This window comes from Pieris rapae, chromosome 17 (genome assembly GCF_905147795.1).
Source record: "Pieris rapae chromosome 17, ilPieRapa1.1, whole genome shotgun sequence".
Taxonomy (NCBI): domain Eukaryota; kingdom Metazoa; phylum Arthropoda; class Insecta; order Lepidoptera; family Pieridae; genus Pieris; species Pieris rapae.
This window is the reverse complement of record NC_059525.1, coordinates 1-20,399: the sequence shown is the minus strand read 5'-3', so window position 1 is coordinate 20,399 and position 20,399 is coordinate 1. Positions and strand designations below refer to the sequence as shown.

At 40.0% G+C, this 20,399-nt stretch overlaps 2 protein-coding genes and 1 long non-coding RNA gene across 3 annotated transcripts; 2 read left to right on the top strand and 1 right to left on the bottom strand.

The window, feature by feature from the left end:
• Positions 1–2,998: 2,998 nt before the first annotated feature.
• Positions 2,999–4,220, top strand: LOC110998362. The gene is made up of 2 exons (XR_002600358.2): positions 2,999–3,849; positions 4,113–4,220. It is a non-coding gene; the product is annotated as an uncharacterized LOC110998362 (long non-coding RNA).
• On the bottom strand, positions 4,214–7,941 carry LOC110998361 (eukaryotic translation initiation factor 4 gamma 2). Its single transcript, XM_022266958.2, has 5 exons — positions 7,736–7,941; positions 6,576–7,665; positions 6,402–6,505; positions 5,318–6,188; positions 4,214–4,976 (listed from the first exon to the last, which is right to left on the bottom strand). The coding sequence occupies exons 2-5, from the start codon at positions 7,513–7,515 to the stop codon at positions 4,792–4,794; spliced, it is 2,100 nt and encodes a 699-aa protein (XP_022122650.1). The 5' UTR covers positions 7,516–7,665; positions 7,736–7,941; the 3' UTR covers positions 4,214–4,791.
• Positions 7,942–13,110: 5,169 nt separating this feature from the next.
• On the top strand, positions 13,111–17,204 carry LOC110998331 (palmitoyltransferase Hip14). The gene is made up of 5 exons (XM_045631919.1): positions 13,111–13,265; positions 13,369–13,684; positions 15,332–15,767; positions 15,847–16,008; positions 16,074–17,204. The coding sequence occupies exons 2-5, from the start codon at positions 13,434–13,436 to the stop codon at positions 16,983–16,985; spliced, it is 1,761 nt and encodes a 586-aa protein (XP_045487875.1). The 5' UTR covers positions 13,111–13,265; positions 13,369–13,433; the 3' UTR covers positions 16,986–17,204.
• Positions 17,205–20,399: the final 3,195 nt, after the last annotated feature.

The window sequence follows — 20,399 nt, the reverse complement described above, 5'->3', positions numbered from 1 at the left end:
GTCCACCTTCACATTATGCATCAAGTTTTTATGGTGAATATTAGTTTTGAGAAAATATACTTGGTGTTGATAATAATTGTCTTATTTTTTTATTAAGTTTACGACATCATTTGGTCTTCTTTAAGTCTACTCTAATTTAAATTCTAAGATTCTCGTAAAGTCGATACCTCTTACGTATTTTTCCTTTTTCAGAAATTAATTTTATTAAGGAGGAACTGAACCACACCGGATATTTAGATTTCTTGATGGACGTTTTAGAAACAAATTTGCTTATAATAATATATAATAAGTGTTAAAAATTAAAGAAGTAAAAGAACTCAGATATCTACCATGTCATTAACATTATCATGAGCGCTTAGGCTATCATTCCAATCGATGGGTTTCAGATCAAATATAATAGACATGTCTATGTAGTCAGCTTTATAAAAATTTTGTTTATGAACAATCAGAGTATAGAGTGCGCGCCAGTTAGTCTGCGCGACTGGTGGCGTAGCTAATGTTGCTTGTTATGAATTGCTTTCCGATCATATACCTAAATGGGAGGAAAAAATGTAACTCAAGTTCAATCAACTCTGTAAATCAAGTGAACTACGAACAAATAATAACAAGCAATTACTACTTTTTATAATATCAGGTCGATTTCAGCATATCTCAAGAACGCCTGGACCAATTTTAAGTATTTGTACTAAACTGTAACATAAATGAAAACAACATTAATACAAAATGCAAAATACAACGCAATGGTCACCCCAAAAATTACCTGTCAAGAGAGCAACCCGAGCCTAGGCGAACTTTAGAAAATGGAAGAATTGGCCACTTATTGTCCCGTTCTGCTTCGCAAGAACGTTTTACCTTTAGAACAATCTCTCGGCCAGCACTTTTAATGACTTTTGGCATGATGATTATAAAATTTGATCAATAAATACGAATAAAAACACAGGACTCAAAACGCTTACTTTCGAAATCGAATTGCAATCCGAAGGAAGCTACATTCCGGCAACGTATTGTCCGCAAAGCACTATCTTCCTTGGGCATTCATAAGTCGAGCGGGCCGGATGGTATCCCCCCAATTGTGCTGCGTACTTGTGCTCCTGAGTTGGCTCCGGTCGTCACACCAAGATTTAGTATTGTTTCAAACCATTGATATGCAAAAAACCCAAGATGCACACTCAACGTCTAAAAACGTCCCCAAAAAATGAGCGCAACATTCTAAATTGTGCGCTCATTTTTCAAATAGTCTCGCGTCGCTCGCATCTAGGACTTAGGAGCAGACGTTAAAAATGTCAGTGTTCTGTGAGAAATTGGTAAAATATTACGTCAAGAAGGCTAAAAAGGGTGGGATATCGTATTTTCAGTAAGCAAAAAACTTTATTGGTTAGTTTTTGTTATTTTTATGACGATTAAACAAGCAATGTGTGATTTTTATTTATTTTTTCTAAAAACTTCATTCAACGCACAAACTTTATACGGCCAACTTCAATGGCTGTTGGTTCAGTGTCAGAACAACGCATTACAGTCTTCTTTTTATTTTAGTTGCATTATAAAAATGACCCTGTTCTAATAAGTCGAGTCGATTTTTTTATTTGTGTTTTTTAATTGACTATGACAATTCAAAAGTGCCTGTAACTGACCTATTTGATTTGGTTTTTGCAAAATAAATACCATTCATCATTATCGTTTTGAACCAAATATTTCAATAAACAATTTTAACAGCTATTATTTGTTTTTTTGATATACCCATAGGCTACCCAAAAACATATTTATGCACAAATAAAAGATATCTCAAGAACGCCTGGACCAATTTTAAGTATTTGTACTAAACTGTAACATAAATGAAAACAACATTAATACAAAAAGCAAAATAGAACGCAATGGTCACCCCAAAAATTACCTGTCAAGAGAGCAACCCGAGCCTAGGCGAACTTTAGAAAATGGAAGAATTGGCCACTTATTGTCCCGTTCTGCTTCGCAAGAACGTTTTACCTTTAGAACAATCTCTCGGCCAGCACTTTTATTGTCTTTTGGCATGATGATTATAAAATTTGATCAATAAATACGAATAAAAACACAGGACTCAAAACGCTTACTTTCGAAATCGAATTGCAATCCGAAGGAAGCTACATTCCGGCAACGTATTGTCCGCAAAGCACTATCTTCCTTGGACATTCATAAGTCGAGCGGGCCGGATGGTATCCCCCCAATTGTGCTGCGTACTTGTGCTCCTGAGTTGGCTCCGGTCGTCACACCAAGATTTAGTATTGTTTCAAACCATTGATATGCAAAAAACCCAAGATGCACACTCAACGTCTAAAAACGTCCCCAAAAAATGAGCGCAATATTCTAAATTGTGCGCTCATTGCAATTTTCAAATAGTCTCGCGTCGCTCGCATCTAGGACTTAGGAGCAGACGTTAAAAATGTCAGTGTTCTGTGAGAAATTGTAAAAATATTACGTCAAGAAGGCTAAAAAGGGTGGGATATCGTATTTTCAGTAAGCAAAAAACTTTATTGGTTGGTTTTTGTTGTTTTTATGACTGATTAAACAAGCAATGTGTGATTTTTATTTATTTTTTCTAAAAACTTCATTCAACGCACAAACTTTATACGGCCAACTTCAATGGCTGTTTGTTCAGTGTCAGAACAACGCATTACAGTTTTCTTTTTATTTTAGTCGCATTATAAAAATGACCCTGTAATAAAACCCTCTAATAAGTCGAGTCGATTTTTTTATTTGTGTTTTTTAATTGACTATGACAATTCAAAAGTGCCTGTAACTGACCTACTTGATTTGGTTTTTGCAAAATAAATACCATTCATCATTATCGTTTTGAACCAAATATTTCAATAAACAATTTTAACAGTTATTATTTGTTTTTTTGATATACCCATAGGCTACCCAAAAACATATTTATGCACAAATAAAAGTATATTTATGTGTTTAAAACACAATTTAACAAACTCTTAAAATACTAAATAGTAATGTAAATATAATGAAAAAAAAGTCATGTTCGACTGCACTCAATACCTAGTTGTCATACCGACCACGGTCGGTCATAAAATTTTATTGTACACTGCGGTGTAATAACAACTTTAAACAATTCGCGTAAGGTTGACTTGGCAATAATAATATATGCTTGTAACTTATAGAAAGAGACAGAAATAGTGTTTCGGGACACTTTCGAGCGTTACTTTTATTCGAGACTGCATCTTGGGTTTATTGTATATCAATGTTTCAAACAATCAATGTAATCACTGTCAAGCAGAAGGAACGATCCACCACATTATTTTCGATTGTCAAAGTTTTCTCATTCAAAGACTTGTGCTGGCTAGTAAACTTTCAATTTAGTGTTACCAATGCATATATAAGTGTGTTTCTTGCTCCGCCCCGCCGCCACTCAAATTTTTACTAAAAGATTCAACATCATATTTATAATTATGTACATAAAAAGTCCTTTTTCAAACAATTTAAATGACGAAATTTAGTGTATGTAAATTAAGACTCCAAACTCCAAAGTACTGAATATTTTCCAAATAAGTTATGCCTAAAGGTCTATGTTACCAGGTCATAAAATTTAAATAAAGATGATTGATCACAAAATACAAGTCACAATGTCAATTGTCATGTTTAATGGTGAATGGTGATCATTAAAATTACAAAACTCATTTTAAATCTTGACGTTATTGTACATGAGTATTTAATTATAGCAATTTAGTCCCTATTAAATAATAAATATGTTTCGCTTACCTTTTGGAGAAAGGGTTGATCCCATGGAAGAAAAACGTCAAGCAAGAGAAAATACAGTCAATAGTGTTATAAGTTTTTGTATTCTTTGTGCAGCCATACGTATTGGTGAGGATCTTTATTATTATAAATAGTTAGTTAATACATTTAAAAAATATACATTGCTTTCCGTCAGTACGAACACAATATTTCATAATACATACTCAATGATGTTATTAAAGGTTAAGACATAAACTTATTGTTAAACCCCCAAACTGAGTTTGTAAAACCTTATATTATGCTTATTAAATTTTTTTCCACATCTGTTGTGAGTTTTTAGGTTATGTTGCGAGAGAATTTTACTTCTTAATTTCACCAATTTTTTTTTGCAGCACCTATTATTATCGAACAGAGTGGACTTTAATTGGACAACTGGAATGCAACACAAGGAATGCACACTTTGTAATAACTAGGAAATTTAATAAAAAAGTAGTAAATTACACTGAAGTTTATTCTCATCCTGAATACATATTACTATATCATATTGATTATTTATTATTACTTAACTTGGTGACACTTCACAACTTTATAATTATTCACTCCTTGGACATACATCTATATTCTATTTGCCAGAAACAATCAGTCCCTTTATCTAATAATAATTTTTATCAATAAACAATTAACTTGAAGCATTATCGTTAACTCACTACATCCATTTAGTATTCAAAGTAAACAATGAAATACCTATATAAAAGAATTGATTTAAGTCCTTCATATTAGACATTTTTTACAATTTTAACTAAACACGCTCGACACTGGGGAGTGGGTAAGAACAGGCAGACGGGAGTGCAATCATACGTTCAAACGAACACTATACATTGTATACATTTGTAAAAGTATCAAAATCGAGTAAAAGGCCTAGAAAAAATTATCTCGAGATACTAACGTTTGTTACATAGTATAACCTAAACAATTGACCTATTCAAGAATAGAGCGACGCGGCTCAGGCTAACGAGGTGGCTGTTTAAACTATTGGGCTTAATAATATATTTATAGATGAGATGAAGTGATCTAGTCGTCCGGCTCGTCGTCGTCCGAGTCCTGTTGCTGAAGCCAGGTGAGCCACGCATTGACCTGGAACAGCGCTTCGCCCTTCCCCGGGTACGCGTCCGTCACGTCTTCACGCCAGCGCAAGAAGGCTTCCTCTTCACACACCTCCATGTTGTACAAGTACATGAACCAGCGCAGCAGCATGCCTGTGGGTCGAGAAAAGTTTTAGACCTAAAAGATGTATTTTTAGGTTTAACTATAGATAAATCACAAAATGTACTATTCAATAAATGATTAATTGCGTGAGACATTGTAATTGATAGAAATTTAATAATATGACATGTATGATACAGATAATATAAGATGTTGATTAAGATAAATTTGCGCGCCATTGTGTGTGGCAGAATTTTTTTGTACCATATTATTCTCGGAATAAATAAATTATTATTATTATTACGCCCAAATCTCCAGATAATTCAGCCCACTTGCACTTGGAGTTGTGTGTCAGTCATGTGAGGCGAAAAACTTAAAAAAAATTGCGAGTCACCCTTGGGATATCGGTGCGCGTGCGCGTGAACCTGCACGGCGTAGACGGCCGCCAGCTGCAGATCAGGTCGGCGGTCGAGCAGCGCGCGCAGCAGCGGCGCATAACCCTCCAGCAGCGCCTTCTCGCGCTCCACGGCCGCCTTGTCGCCGCCGGCCGCGTCCGCCGCGCCGGTCACTTGCTGCGCCAGCAACGCCACCAGAGCCGATACGAAGGCGCCCGTGCCGCGCACGCTCGCCTCCACGTGCGTCTTGATCCAGCGATACAGCGCCGCCGGTGCCGGCTCGCCGGCCAGCTGCCGCGCCAACGCCGCCTGCACGCGCAGCTGCGGGACCAGCGCGCTCAGCCCGCGCGCCTCGAGCGCCTCCACGCCGCCGCCCCCCGGACCGCCCGCGTACGCGCACAGGTCGATTTTACTATCGGCGTACAGCCGCGCCAACTCGTCCGCGCCGGAGGCCTCGCGCAGCGCGACGAGCACGTCCGGCAGCAGTGGATGATGGTGGCCCCCCTCGCACCACGCGCCCACCTCTGCCAGCGGGACGAGGCGGGCGAGAACGGCGGCCGCCAGCAGCGCAGCCGCCCGCTCGTCTGCTCCGTGGGCCACGACGAGGGCGCGGAGAGTCTCTCCGAGCGGAGCCCGCTTGACGGCGCGCACGACGCGACACGCCGCCAGAGCGAGACGAGGCGTCGCGGCCGCGGTGAGCGCGTGCTCCAGGGCCGCGACGATGGCGCGTCGCAGCAGCTTGTCAGGCAGAGCCAGCTCGCGTAGGCGCCTCAGGGCCTCGGGCTCCCGCTCGGGCTCCTCCTCCTCCAGCTCCGCCATCTCACCCACTGCCTCCACGGCCAAACGACACGCCTCCTCCTTGTTGGGGCCCTGTCGCGATAGTAATTTTGTAAATAAATTTTAAAGAAATCGCATTTATTTTGGACCTTATGCATTGCAAGGACTGAGGGTTTGGCCAGACAGCGGACGGGGCGTGGACGTCACACTTCCGCTTTTAGTTATATTCTGCTCTATTGCCAATGTTCACTCGTCTATCGATATCATAGTCAGTTTCCATCCAACTTCATGAATGGCGTGACTTACCTTGTCTTTTTTGGGTTTGTCCTTCTTGTCGGGTGCCGCTTTAATGGTGATCGGCGGCTCCTTGAGCAGAGGCGCGGCGCTCGCGAACGACGCTGGCACCACGCCTGGGAACAGACACGAATCGATGAGTTTCACGGTTACAGGAGATTGCCGAATGGATCGAAGGACACTTACTGGGCTGCGACGGCGTCAAGGGCGGCGGCTGCGGTTTGTTGAGACGCGTCGAGGCCGTGAACATGAGCGAGTTTGCCGCTGGCCTCATCTGCACGTTCTCGAGGCCGCCCGGCGGCGCGGGGACGCGCGCGCGGCCTCGCTCCTTGCCGCTCGCCGCGCCCTCCTTGGGAGCGCGATGCTGCTGCTGCGAGCGCGGGAAGTAGCCGGGAGCCGAACGCTGGCGGAAAGCGTCGCGGCCGAAGCCGTTGCCGAAGAGTTTGTCCGGCGACGGCCCGAGCGAGGCGGGCTGCAGCGACAGCCCTGCCAACACGTCGTCGAGCGGCCGCGAACGCAGGCCGCCGCGGAACAGTGAATCGCGCTCGCGGCGTGGCGGCGGTTCGTCATCGGCGCGGAGTTGCTGGATGGGCACGGGACCCTCGGCGGCGGCGGCGCTGCGCGGCGTCCATCCGCTGCGGCGCAGTTCGAGAACATCACGCAGCATGAAGCGTATACGGGGCGCGAGCTCGGGCGAAGAAGAGAGCGAGGCGATTCGCGCGAAGTACTGGTCCATGAGACCTCGCCCGCGCTCCGAGTCGAGTACGCGGCCGCACGTGCGTACGAGCTGAGCGAGACACTCGAGATCCTCGTGGTGGTCGGCTGCGGCCCGCCGAGCGAGCAGCTTCTGGATGCATCGATGCAGAATGGATTCGGCGAGAATCTCGAGTTTGCCGAGTTCGCCAATGAACTTGATGTTACCGAGCATCTTGCACTTGGCGAGGTGGCGTTTCTCCTCATCGTCGGGCCCGAGCGAGCGGTCCTCGTAGGCAGCGAAGGCCTGCGCGCGGTTCTCGAACTCGGTGCGGCACTTGTTGAGCAGCAGGAGCTTAAAAGTGCAAGGCAGCCCGGGCGGCTCAAAGTTGGGAGCCTCCTCGCTCAGTCGCTTGCAGAGTTGCGCGTACATCGACGAATATTTGGGCTCATCGAGCGCCTTCTCGAAAATGAGTAAGATTACGCCCTTCAACACTTTGTCGGAGTCCAGCTCCAGACCGAGCAAGTCATCGCTCAGCTTCTGGAACTTTTCTGGAGTCAGTTTGTTCAGGATGCCACGCACCTGCAATGCGAATCCATCATCAGTCGCGGCTACGATGAGAGTCTCCCGGTGGAGGCCGACTCGAACCTACCTTGCGGAAGATGACATCGTGCTTGACGTCGCCGTCGGACACCTCGTGGTGCCGCAGCGAGGAGGGCGGGACCCAGCGCCGCCGCGGGCCGGCCGCGGGCCGCCCCACGGCGCGCAGCACGGGCCCCGGCTGCCGCGCGCTCTCCGTCTTGCGGCCGGTGCTGTCGCTCGTCTGCCGCCGCTCTGCCGTTCCGCACCCCTCCCCACGCTGCGGACATAACTCTTTGTACTACACACGTAACGACCCAGATAGCAGATAGATATTTTAACAAATAAATAAGAGTCCTTTTTTAGGCATCTACATTATTTGGGCATATTTCAAATAAATTGGATAGTACTCGAAATGGGCAATGAAAGGGGTGTGAGTAAGCATCATAATGTATTGTGATGTTCTATTTTTGCGTGTGCGGCGTGATAGATATCGAAACGAGACTGAGCGACCGAGGTCGTCGGCCGCTCACGCCTCACCTCGCCAAGGTCAAGAGCTGCGTACGTCGGTCGGTAAACTGTCACACAACCCCAATCTCACTTATTGGCCTTACATAAAACTCATTTTTTCTATTATTAACAAAAATTGCATTGCCTAAACTTATAATTAAAATTATTTCAAAGAGAGGAAATCTCTTAAAGCATTTTAAGATCAAAAGGATAGAAGATACCAAACTTTTAACTTGAGACACCAAGCTTAATTTTTTTATTTTAAATATAAGGGTCTTTTTTTAAATCTTAAGAATTTGAAAAATATTGTAGATGATATATTCTATTCTGTTTATCATTGTAATATTTCCCTATAAATGTTGTGTACTCTTGTTATTGAAGCGATGTATCTTGTTCTTGTATGTGTTTGTGTTCTTGTGTGTTCTCAGTAAATGTTTGTATGTGTTTTGTTAGAGAGTTGTTTAAAATAAATTGTCTATAGTTCAATACTATTAGTATAAATATAATGTGATTTTTCGGCAACCTGACAATTCAGTGTTTCGCGAATCTAGTTTAATTTAACCATATGAATAACAATTAAACTAAAGTCTAAATATCTTAGAATTAACAATATCTATTAAAGGAAACACCATGATTTTGAGTTAAAATGAAACAAAAGTCAGGGGCTTGAGACAAAATTTCTTTTCAACAATGTAACTCACTGATGCTAAACAAATTTGTATGGCAATTACATTAGCTCACTGATTTTCATACTGTACAAGCCAAGTCCAAGTGCTAAATGTACTGTATAATGCCTTAGCTAGCCTAGCCTTAGGAAATTGTCACATTAAATAAAACTAAGAAAGCTTGAGTGAGCAAACTTACAGCCTTGGCTCAGACACATACAAATTTGTTTGGTGTTAGCAGATGACAATTTTTGAAAAGTGATGACTAATTAAGTAACTATACCCTATAGATGACTTATTAGTAGTGCCCAGACAGTTTATTAGATAATATAGATATATTTTATAAGCTCCTATTAATCACTGTAAACTTAGATAATATATAAAACAATGAACTATAGAATATTGTCAGAAAACACATATTTTAATTATTATTTAATAATTCATTAAAAAAAATAAGATTTTTTTAAAATTCTTCATAGCCTATGATGACCAAGAAAATAGTTTATTGAATAATATTTTAATTATTAATCACAAGAAAGATACAATTTAAAATTTTGTTTGTTTGGATGGATTTTGACCTTTTTAAAAGCAGTAGTTCTTAATATTAAAGTTTTAACACATTTCTCAAATAATTTTTTTTTAAATTTAATGTTGGGTTTATAATTGTATATCTTTATTATGAGCTAAGAATGTTTGTCTTTGTAATGTGGGGTGATATTGTGAAGTGGTTACATATTATACACAAAAATTGGGAAAAGAAGACACCTGTTTTAGCAGATTTACCTTTTTATGACAATTATTTATTGGAAAGTTTATCCCTTTTTTATGAGGTCTTTACACTTACTACAAGCTTAAATAAAGAACACTAGTAAACATGGGGAAAAGGATTAACCATGCATCACAGCACTAAACGTTAATTCAAGAGAACAAAGCAATGTTATAAAATAGATCGAGGATTATCATCATTCGCAGCTTTCCCTTTAACGATAGCGTCACTTATAGACGTTCCCACCGTGTTTCATCTTCAATCATAAGAAGTCTTGGTTATAATTTGGTAATTTCGGGATAGGGTTATTGAGACATGGCATTAAAATAGAATATTGACTTGAATACAGTATTATTGAACATATACGTTTTGACAGTTATGAACAAAATAAAAAGACAACCTTTTTAGTTTAAGAACTTTTAAAATGGCTCACAAAGGTGACGCATCGACACGAACCGATCGAATGATCTTGAGCGGTCTTCGTCCTTTATCTATGCAGAATAAAAACCGTTTACCTATAATAATCCTTTAAGTGATGTTTGAGTGTGCATTATTCATTAAAATATATATTACACAAACTTACGAGGCGATGAAGCTCAATAGTCGAAAGCACACGCACTGTAACGCACTAAAACGCGACAAGCGAACACTTGGAAACAACTTTGAAGTTTGAATGGTTATTGGTTTGAAGTCTGACTCCGAAATCCGAAAGAGAACGAATCAAGTCAATGAACTGCAGACCATAAACAGTAGTCTAGTTACTAATACTGATTATGACAAATGACAAGTACATTAATTCATAGTTTTGGCTCATTACACTACAGAATAGACATTGTTGATTATATCTACATAAACGAGTCTTAATTAAGGAATAAAGCATAAAACTTATTACTCTACTTACAAAAAGTTTAGTACATGGCAAAGGACAGATCGTGAATGACAACTGATATTCCTCGCATTTACCAATTCGTAGTAGTTGTATGAGTATTTCGCAGATTACCTTTTTATTATTGATACTCAGAGAATCTAGATGAAGCCATAAAATTACACCATGGTTGACAGAAAATCAATTAATTTATGAAAAATAAAAAAAGGACTATGGCAGGGCCCTGTTTTTCGTGGGTTCTTCTAGACAAATGCCCTTCGACCATACAGCAGGTACGATTCACGAGCACACGAACAAAAAATTGGTAGCCAATCAAATAAAAACAAAACTCCAAAGAAACCGATCCTATCGAACCGTAGATAGAGTATAGAACCAAATAAGCTTCTAAAATAACAATAATAACTAAACAGAGAAGACATCAACGTGAAATACTTCAGTGCGAGCTAAACAGAGTATCAGTTTTTCTGTCTCTATATGCGTATCGGGTTTTATTTGTTTACCACCGAGCCCTTGGTGGTAAACAAGTTTTCACCGCATACTGATAAATCTGTGAAACCCAAGTCGAACCCATATTTTAAGACTTTATCATTATACGAGGTGTATTTAAGTCATGGTGAATTGATGAATAAACTGTAAAAGCTATAGTGAACAAAAAAACCAAACATAACCTTTCATCGGTAAGTAGCTTATTTTGTCACGACTCAGTAACTTTGATCAAGAATTATTCATTCGGATGTGTATTTTGGTCAATAAAATGCAATCTTCAATGAATTAATACTTCGACACAACAACACTTCCAAACAAATGACAACTCCAAACATATTTTTCAGTGCAAACGGATTAAATTGCGAATCATGTTACCAACGAATATTCGGGTTCTCAATTTATTGTTGCTGATAATAAAGACCCAAGAATTACTATATTAGGTCATTAAATAGTCTTAATACCAGACGCTGCGAGTGAGCCAAGGACCACAGAGATTTTTTTAGTGCCATACGCTTATAAGCTGGTTTCAAAAACAATCCTACTGCTTTACAGCTTGTATTGGCATATAGGCAATAATTATTGATTTAGGGTGAATGGAATATATTGTCAACAAGCAATTGCAGATCATTAGAAAGTTAAGTAGTCGAAAAAAAGAAGGCACATACTATGAATGCTTAGATCAAACTCAAAAAGTAATTAATATTTGTATATTGGCAGAGATGACTTTAAGTGAAATCATTGATATAATATAGCAATGATGTATATATTATATACATAGTACTTAAAATTAGCATTAACTTGCATTAAATTGCAGTGTCTCAAAAATATAACTAAATGTACACTATCTGATCTGTGCCACTATGTTACTGAATAAAGCCCATTAGACAATCATGTCTCGTTACTTATCAAACTATAAGATATTTGGAATTAATTTTATTGTGACTGTCTCAACGATTGATACGGCTAAAATTTGTTTTGTGTACCATAGCTACTTAAACAGCGTTATGTCGTACGGTATTCTACTGTGGGGTGCTGCTGCAGAGGTTCAATCCATATTTGTGTTGCAGAAGCGGGCTGTTCGGGGTACATATTTGTTGTGTTTCTCCGAAGGAGTTGGTACGGAATAAGTTTAAGGAACTAAATTTTATGACACTATCCGTTCAATATAATCTTGAAGCCTTGTTGTATGTACAAAAAAACTTAAACGATTTTAAAACAAATGGTGACTTTCACCAGTATAATACGCGTAATAGAACTAATTTGAGTGTGCGACCAACCAGGTTTAGAAGATAAACCACTCCTTATATGGAAATTGTATTGGTTTTTACAACAACCTCCCAAGCGAAATTATAGAACTGTCACTTAATAAATTCAAAGCCATTGTTAAAAGTAAATTAATTAATAAATGTGACGAATACTTAAATGATCCTAATCCTTGGGATTGATTTGCTCCAGTTCAAACAATTTGTATTAAAAACTTGGCGATTGAAAAGAGTGGCGGAAAGTTTCTTGCCAGTTCTTCTTACCCGCTCTACGCCCTTGACTTGCGAACTGGTGGTAAATGTAAATTTACGATTAATTTAATTTGTTTTTCTTGACATTCATAAGTGTACATGTTTACCTAAATGAATAAAGTTATTTTGATTTGATTTGAGATGAACGAGGTTACTAACCTGCAGGCTAAGACAGTGTTACATAATAGACCGTTGTTAGAAATGGAAGTTTTTGTAAATAAATGTTTTATTGTCAGGAATTTTTTTTTACGTTACCAAGAAGTTTGGCTGTCTCAAAGGCGTGCCTCTACTTCCAAGACTTCCTGCTAAGATAAGCTTAAGTTTGTTCCACGCTTTATGCGTCTTAGTTTGTCACGATATAAAATTGTAATACCTACGTTGGAATAGTAATTAATTCACAATTATCATTATATTAGCCGTACAATGCTGGAAATTTACCTCTCTAGAGATTTAAAGAAAAGGCAATTACTAATAATTTTACGCAATATGGGGTAATTTTTACTTACGTAGCAACACTGTACAATGTAAATAAACTATTCTTGTGTGTGCCACGCTGTGGAACCATCTAATATCTATAGAAAATTACGCTCTATAGGTCCTTTATCTGAGATTTGAGAATGTGCTAATACGTTTAACGTCTCGTTTCTATATTGATCTGTGGTTGTAGTGTTCTGTTTTTGTGCAGTTTGTGATTTAAGTTTTAACATGATAAAATTACTACTGTAATTAAAATAAAAAAATAGGTAGTAACAATTAATTTTCAAAACCTTAATACGGTATATGTATTTTGGATTTCATAAATTGGAAGGAATCCTCTTACTATGTCATAAAGCACTTTGAAAGTTTTGGACTGATGTCTAATAATGTATTGATTTACAGAGTGGCTTCCTTAAAATGACATCATAATGGTTAAGCTTCCACTCTATTGTAAGGGTTGAGGTATAATGTATGATAGTACTTGCGGTGCGGCTGCAAGCGGTCAGTGTGGAGCGCCACAGCACGACTGTGATGGAGTTACATCGCGGGATCCTCCCCCGGTGCCTGTTGAGCAGGACTACAGTGGTTTTGATATCGTCAAAGCTACGCAATACGGCGCCTATAATCGTGTCAAAGAGCTAGTTGAGGCTGGCTGGGACGTAAACCAGCCTGATTATGAGACTGTTACTCTTCTTCATTGGGCTGCCATCAACAATAGGTGCGCAAATAAGTGATTCACAACATCACAATGTTATTTAGTTGTTCAAATTTTTTTTATAATGATTTCATTGATTTTAAGTTTATGAATAAATTTTAGATATAGTTTTGAGTAGGAATATTAATGCACAAAATTATACTAATGTCGATTTTTTCCAAAGAAAAGGTGAATATTTTATATGTAAAGGTGAAAAGATGTTTTTGAGTTCACATTAGAGATATACTGTCCTTCCCTGGACAAGTACATATTAAGTGGTGTTCCTCAAGGATCAGTACTTGGACTCTTACTTTTTATTCTGTACATGACCAATCTGAAGAACTCACTGCAGATTTTGCATTTTATCTTTGCTACAACATGAATTTTTTTGGAAATCCACTCTCCCAATCTCAAGCAATACAGGGTGGCCTAGATGATATTTTTGATTGGACCAAGCAGTGGCGGCTGTAATTAAATTTAATAAAATATACAATATTGCACATAGAAAAGAAATATCCGCACAATACCAACTTATTGCCTAGATCAGCAGCAGTTAATGCCAGTATTCACGCTAAAAGACTTGGTTACTATAAGTTATGATTTGAAATGGGAATGTCAGATCATAAATATTGTAAAAAAGGCTAATTTCATGCTCTATTTAGTAAGAAAATATTTCAAATGCCTTTCACCAAGAACACTGAAAAATATAAAAATGTTAAATTAGATCACTATTTTATTATAAAGGATATTAGTATGAAAGGGTTCTAAGAAAAGCTACGAAAATGATAAGTTCAAACTGGAACAAATCTTATAATGAGCGTCTGTAAGCACTTGACCTTACTGATTTAAAAAGTAGGCGATTAAGAGGAAATCTCATTGAAACCTATTAAATCCTCACTGGCCACTATAATGGTCCAGGAATCAAGAAGCTCTTTTTTTTATGTGAAAATACATATTTGAGGGGTAGTTCTTTAAAACATAAGACCACTCAACAGCATAAATTCCCTAAAGAACTTCCTTCTAAACCAGGTTGTGGCCGACTGGAATAGGCTTCTGGAAATCAGTGCACCAACATGGAACTCTTAAAATCGATTGGATATTTTTTCCAAATCATCAAAAAAATCTTAAATAATAATCTTAATACGCGCACATCAGCTTATTAAGTGCTACTTATAAGTTTATATACATAATAAAAATAGCGCAAGTGATACCAACATCAACATACTCCAGTGACAACAGAACAAAATCCTAGGAGTAGTTACAAAAGTACCATGGTACATAACCAACAACGAAGTTCACAAACACCTACAAACAAGAACTATTAAAGAGGAAATCCAAAGACTGGCAGCTAAATAGAGCTAAATAGCAAAGAGCGGTTAAGATGTCATCCCAACGAACTTGCTCGCCAACTCACCATTAGACAGTATGTGAGTCGACTAAAACGTCACCATATTCTAGAGCTAGAAGACCGGCAGTAGCTCTAGGCAGAAGATGAGTAGATGCTTCCAATGGGAAGTCACTCCACATGACAGCACCACAGAACAAATTCGCTCATAGCCTTAGGGCTGATAGCAGCAAAAAAACATAATAATAATATAAAACTAGGGAATTAAAGTAATATTGAATAAACATAATATTTTATTAATATATGAAATATGTCTTTTTTTGCAGACGAGAGATAATAGAATACCTACTCTCGAAAGGTGCGAAGGTCGATGCTATCGGTGGGGAGCTTCAATCGACACCCTTGCAATGGGCCACTCGACAGGGCCACCTCGAGGCGACGGTGCTTTTGGTGCGCGCGGGGGCGGACCCCACGTTGCGCGACGCCGAAGGATGTGGAAGCTTGCATTTGGCGGCACAATACGGTCACACAGCAGTCGTGGCCTATCTGGTGGCGCGCGGCGTGGAGCCCGACGCGGCCGACGCGGGAGGCATGACTCCTCTCATGTGGGCCGCCTGGAAGGTCACCTCGGTGGATCCCTGTCGTCTGTTGCTTTCGCTCGGCGCGTCGCCTAATCCTCAGGACCGATCCCACGGCAACACGGCTCTGCACTGGGCCATTCTAGCGAGAAACACGACGGCCATATGTACTTTAGTTCTTTACGTACGTCTTCCAATTTGTACTTATTTATCTTCTCTTCTTAGTTTTCTGCTCTCCTTCTACACCCCTTCAATTTCAACAGGGCAATGCGAGCCTGGACATACCGAATCACCGAGGTGCCACCCCCCTGAGTATGCTCCAGAGTGATCCCAAAGCCATTTGGATCGGCAGCAAAGTTGCGGAAAGGGTTCGAGAACTGTCTACCTCAAAGAGTAACTTTCTGCGTAGGATGACATACGATAGAGTGAGTATTTTCAGTGGCGTCGCTCTCGCCGACCGCGAGCCCAAGTGAAATATCGAACTTTGCAGAAATTCCGATGGTGGTGCGTGGTAATCCTGCCTTTTCTGGCGTTCTACGTGACGGGACTGGTGGTGGAGACGGACGCCCCGCATCCGCTCAAGGCGCTCATCCTGGTCGTCTTCTACGCCTCGTTGCATTTCACCACCAACTCGCTCTTCGACGACGAGCTGAAAAATATCTTTCCGCTGAGCGTATACATGGCGACCAAGCTGTGGTTCTACGTGACGTGGATGGTGGTGATCGCGCCCGCCGTGAGCGTCGCGGCCACCTTCGGCTTCCTGGCCAGCTCGGTGCTTCTGTGGTATACGTTCCTGCGCTCGTGGCGCTCCGACCCCGGCGTGATCGCGGCGTCGCGCGCCGACAAGCTGCGTACCATAGTGGAGCTGTCGGAGCGCGGCGGCGGCGGCGCCTTCGAGGCGGCGCGCTTCTGCTCGGCCTGCCTCGTGCGGCGGCCGCTCCGCTCCAAGCACTGCTCCGTGTGCAACCGCTGCGTGGCGCGCTTCGACCACCACTGCCCGTGGGTGGGCAACTGCATCGGCGTCGGCAATCACCGCCACTTCGTGGGCTTCCTTCTGTGCCTGCTGGCCATGTGCGGCTGGATGATGTGGGGCGGCGTGAGCTACTACCGCGCCACGTGCGGCCCGGAGCCGCTGGCCTGGCCGCAGTGCGACGCCTGGCTGGCGTGGGTGCTGCTCAACGCGCTGTTTCACCTGTTCTGGGTGTCGGTGCTGAGCGGCTGCCAGCTTTACCTGGTGGTGTGCCTCGGCATGACCACCAACGAGCAGCTCAACCGCGGTCGATACCCGCACTTCCAGGCGCTGGGAGGTCGTTCGCCGTTCAGCCGCGGCCCGCTGCGCAACCTGGCCGACTTCCTGCAGTGCGGCCCCGCAGCCGCGTCGCGCGCGCACCACCACGTGTGACCGCTCTCGTGCTACGTGTACATAAAATGTCTTTCGATTGTTAGTCCTGAAGTCCGAAGGCACTTAGCTTATCTATTTATTTCTAATGTCGGTGCGGTCAGTACAAAAGATGAGTCGAGTTCTGCAGGCAGTCGGGTAGAGCTATCTCTGCGAGCGTTATATTCCATTCCGAAGATGATAATAGATGCATTTGATCAAATAAATGATATTGTAAATTAATCTCTTTATTTTTTACTCTCCGTCGCTTGTCGCTAATGATCGTAATATAAAAAACGGAGACAACAGCCGGGCCTATTTATTGTAGGGGAGCCCACGATCCTAAATGGACATTTACTCGAGTGTCATAGAGAAAAAAATGTTATATAAGGCATATTGTATACCTTTTCAGTCAGTTTGATAGCAAAAATATCCTACGTATTTTTAATAATGTATAAGTATTTAAATCTAATTGTTTGCATGGTGGGGTGGTCGTACGTAAAGCTTGAAAATAAAAATAAAAAAATTAATCGAGCGCGTCTCGATTTTCTAAGGGGATTTAAAAATATTTTTTTTATGTTGAGTAAACCTAAAAAAATACATAATATGTCGATTTGGATGTGAGGCAAACTCGCGGTCGTTATAAGAATGAGCAATAAATCGCCATTTTGAAATACTAAAGTGCGTTAGATTAAGAGATATATGATAATATGGTTAATCTTTATTGTCGTTTTTAAATCAATGATTTTAATTGATTGATTAGCTCAGGTAATAACAAAAAGTGTGTGTTGTTCAAGTAGAACTTGTATTTATTATATAATAATTTTAAAATAATGCTTAAAAAAATCTTTAACGGGAATAATCGGTTTCCTTCGACGATTTTCTAAAATATTATACATTTTCCTAGTGTTTCTAATGTAAATTTTATTGATTTTTGGAAAGTAGTTTCACCACAAAATACACACTTTATGTTCATATTACTTATAGTTAATATTTTAAAACTAATAAAGGCATCACGTAACCGCACGTATTAAACTTAATCGACGTACTTTTCTTGCTTCGGCTTCTGGAAATCGTCATATAGTTTTCGTCAATTTTGAATTCCCTTCCTTTTTATTAATATAATGGATTCCCTTCCTTCCTCTCCTTCAAAATTAAAAAAAAAGTCAGCCACGCTCAAAAATGTCATGTCACAAAATATCTGCATTTCTAGCGCATTTAAATTCAATACACAATAACATTAAATTATATGTTGAACAAGAGAATAACAACTGGCCGTCCTTTTAGGTCACACAATACACAGAAAGGCAACCCACAGAGATAGATACCTCAATGGTTAATCCCACAACAACAACAACTGCTCTCTGTCGGTAAATGCTTATTTCAGAGAGCCCAACGTTTTTGTGATGCTGCCCACCTCGAAGAGGAACTGCAGCATGTCAAACAGGTGCTACACCGAAACAAGTTGCGAATCCCCCGGCTGCATCACATAAACAAAAACAAGACACAAACAGTTCCCCGGCAGCCAGCTTAGTGCCATATGTAAAGGGAGTTACAGATAGAATTAGCCGGATCCAAAAACGAGTCATAGTCAAAGTCAAAATTCATTTATTCATATAGGTAACATAATGTACACTTATGAACGTCAAAAAATAAATATTAAATGAATCTAATTTTACATTTACTGCCAGTTCTCATACAAGGGCGTAGAACGGAAGAGAAGAACTTGCAATAAACTCTCCGCCACTCTTTTTAATCGCCAAGTTTTTTTTACACAATTTTTGTAAGGAGCTGCAACCACTACACCATGTTCCATATGACATATTGAGTAATAAAGAATAATAAAATAAATTAAAAACAAAGATTTTTCCTCTATCAGCAGGAGGCATGGTGAGCAATAGGAGCACGCACTTACATACTCGTGAGAACAACACGCAAATACGTAGTATAAACAACTAATGTCACCGCATACACGAATTCAAGTACGACCAGTCACCACGAGTAGCACCCGTTCACGAGTATGACGCATGGCCAGCCATCGGCCCCCTCGCCATATTTTAGGGAGAGAGACAACCCGACGCATGGACGCCGCCACAAGCAATGACATTTAAGTGAGCATGACGATCCTTGAAATGTGGACTTGGCTACACAAGAAAATAGTAATAATACTAATTATACTGAAATAATTTGATACCACATGAATCACGGTTTGTCCCACTTTACATTAAAAAAAAGTCGTAGATGTCGAAGATCGCCCCATAGTCTGAAAATGCAGGCGAGAGATTCAGTCGCGTTACCCATTTATACTGAAGCAATACATATCCAAGCACTATGATCGTTTAAGTATTCATTTATATTATTGTTACGAAGACGGGTCAACTGTAATGTTTTAAGATTTTTCCACAACTTAGAGAACTTTTCAGCATGCTGAAACATGATTTATGACCGTTTCAAGAGAGGGTCAATCACATATAATAAAATCTAAATTTACATAATGTGGCCCTAGTTTTCAGGAGGCTGAAACATTTTTTCAGTCGGTTTCAGAACACATATAGACGAATGGTACACTTTTCAACAGACCCGTTTTCAGGCCTGCACGTAGCAGTGTGCGAAAGAGATAGCGAGTACGCAAAGTTCTCGTAGAAACATCGTTCGAGACTAATCCCAGGGATAAATAAGCGAGCCAAAACGCGACAAACTGGTTAATAATTAGTCATCGGTGTGCGAATACGTAAACTTTGAACTTCAACTTTATAACAAACGCAATGGATTCTACGAGCCCATTAGAAGAAGCCAACTCAGTACCAGACATGTCTACGGCAGAAAACGCGGAGACCTCCCCTTTTTATACGGTTAGAATAACTTTATTTCTCATAGGAATAAAAAAAAATTCGCTTACTGAGAAAAAAACATTACAAGAGACTAAATAATTATTACTAGAACGCACAGAAGGTACCTATACAAAAATTCAAAAACAAATACAGTAACAAAAATGCAGGTAGACACAACAGACTCGAAACAAAAACATAGGTTTAGGATTGGACTTATTACTAGATGTGGCATTGATGGCATAGCCTGATATAACAGGTTTATATTAATTACTTTTTATATTTATACATTATATTATATGTATTATATTACGCTATACTATATTATATTATATATATATTTAATAAGACTATTTTATTTTTAGTTTATTGTTCTATTTAGATATTTTAGGTAAATACATTTATATGATTTATATGGGTTCATAAAATATTTTATGTACCTATTGGGTTTTATTTGTTTTTGTCTAATAGAAGTAATTAATAATTAATATTTAAACTTTAGCGGTGCAAATCTAATCGAAATGGGGTGTATTGCTTTATTTATATCTACATATATTTAATCACTTATTTGTATGTATTAACTGTGTCTATCAAGACATTTAAATATAAC

What these genes read in the sequence shown, in the direction of transcription:
- LOC110998361 (XM_022266958.2), bottom strand. Translation starts at nt 7,515, where the DNA reads ATGTACGCGCAACTCTGCAAGCGACTGAGCGAGGAGGCTCCCAACTTT. An exon ending in CTTGACGCCGTCGCAGCCCA is followed by an intron (nt 6,506 to 6,575) that starts GTAAGTGTCCTT and finishes GTCTGTTCCCAG; the next exon opens with GCGTGGTGCCAGCGTCGTTC. An exon ending in ACAAACCCAAAAAAGACAAG is followed by an intron (nt 6,189 to 6,401) that starts GTAAGTCACGCC and finishes CTATCGCGACAG; the next exon opens with GGCCCCAACAAGGAGGAGGC.
- LOC110998331 (XM_045631919.1), top strand. Translation starts at nt 13,434, where the DNA reads ATGTATGATAGTACTTGCGGTGCGGCTGCAAGCGGTCAGTGTGGAGCG. An exon ending in TGGGCTGCCATCAACAATAG is followed by an intron (nt 13,685 to 15,331) that starts GTGCGCAAATAA and finishes CTTTTTTTGCAG; the next exon opens with ACGAGAGATAATAGAATACC. An exon ending in GTAGGATGACATACGATAGA is followed by an intron (nt 16,009 to 16,073) that starts GTGAGTATTTTC and finishes CGAACTTTGCAG; the next exon opens with AAATTCCGATGGTGGTGCGT.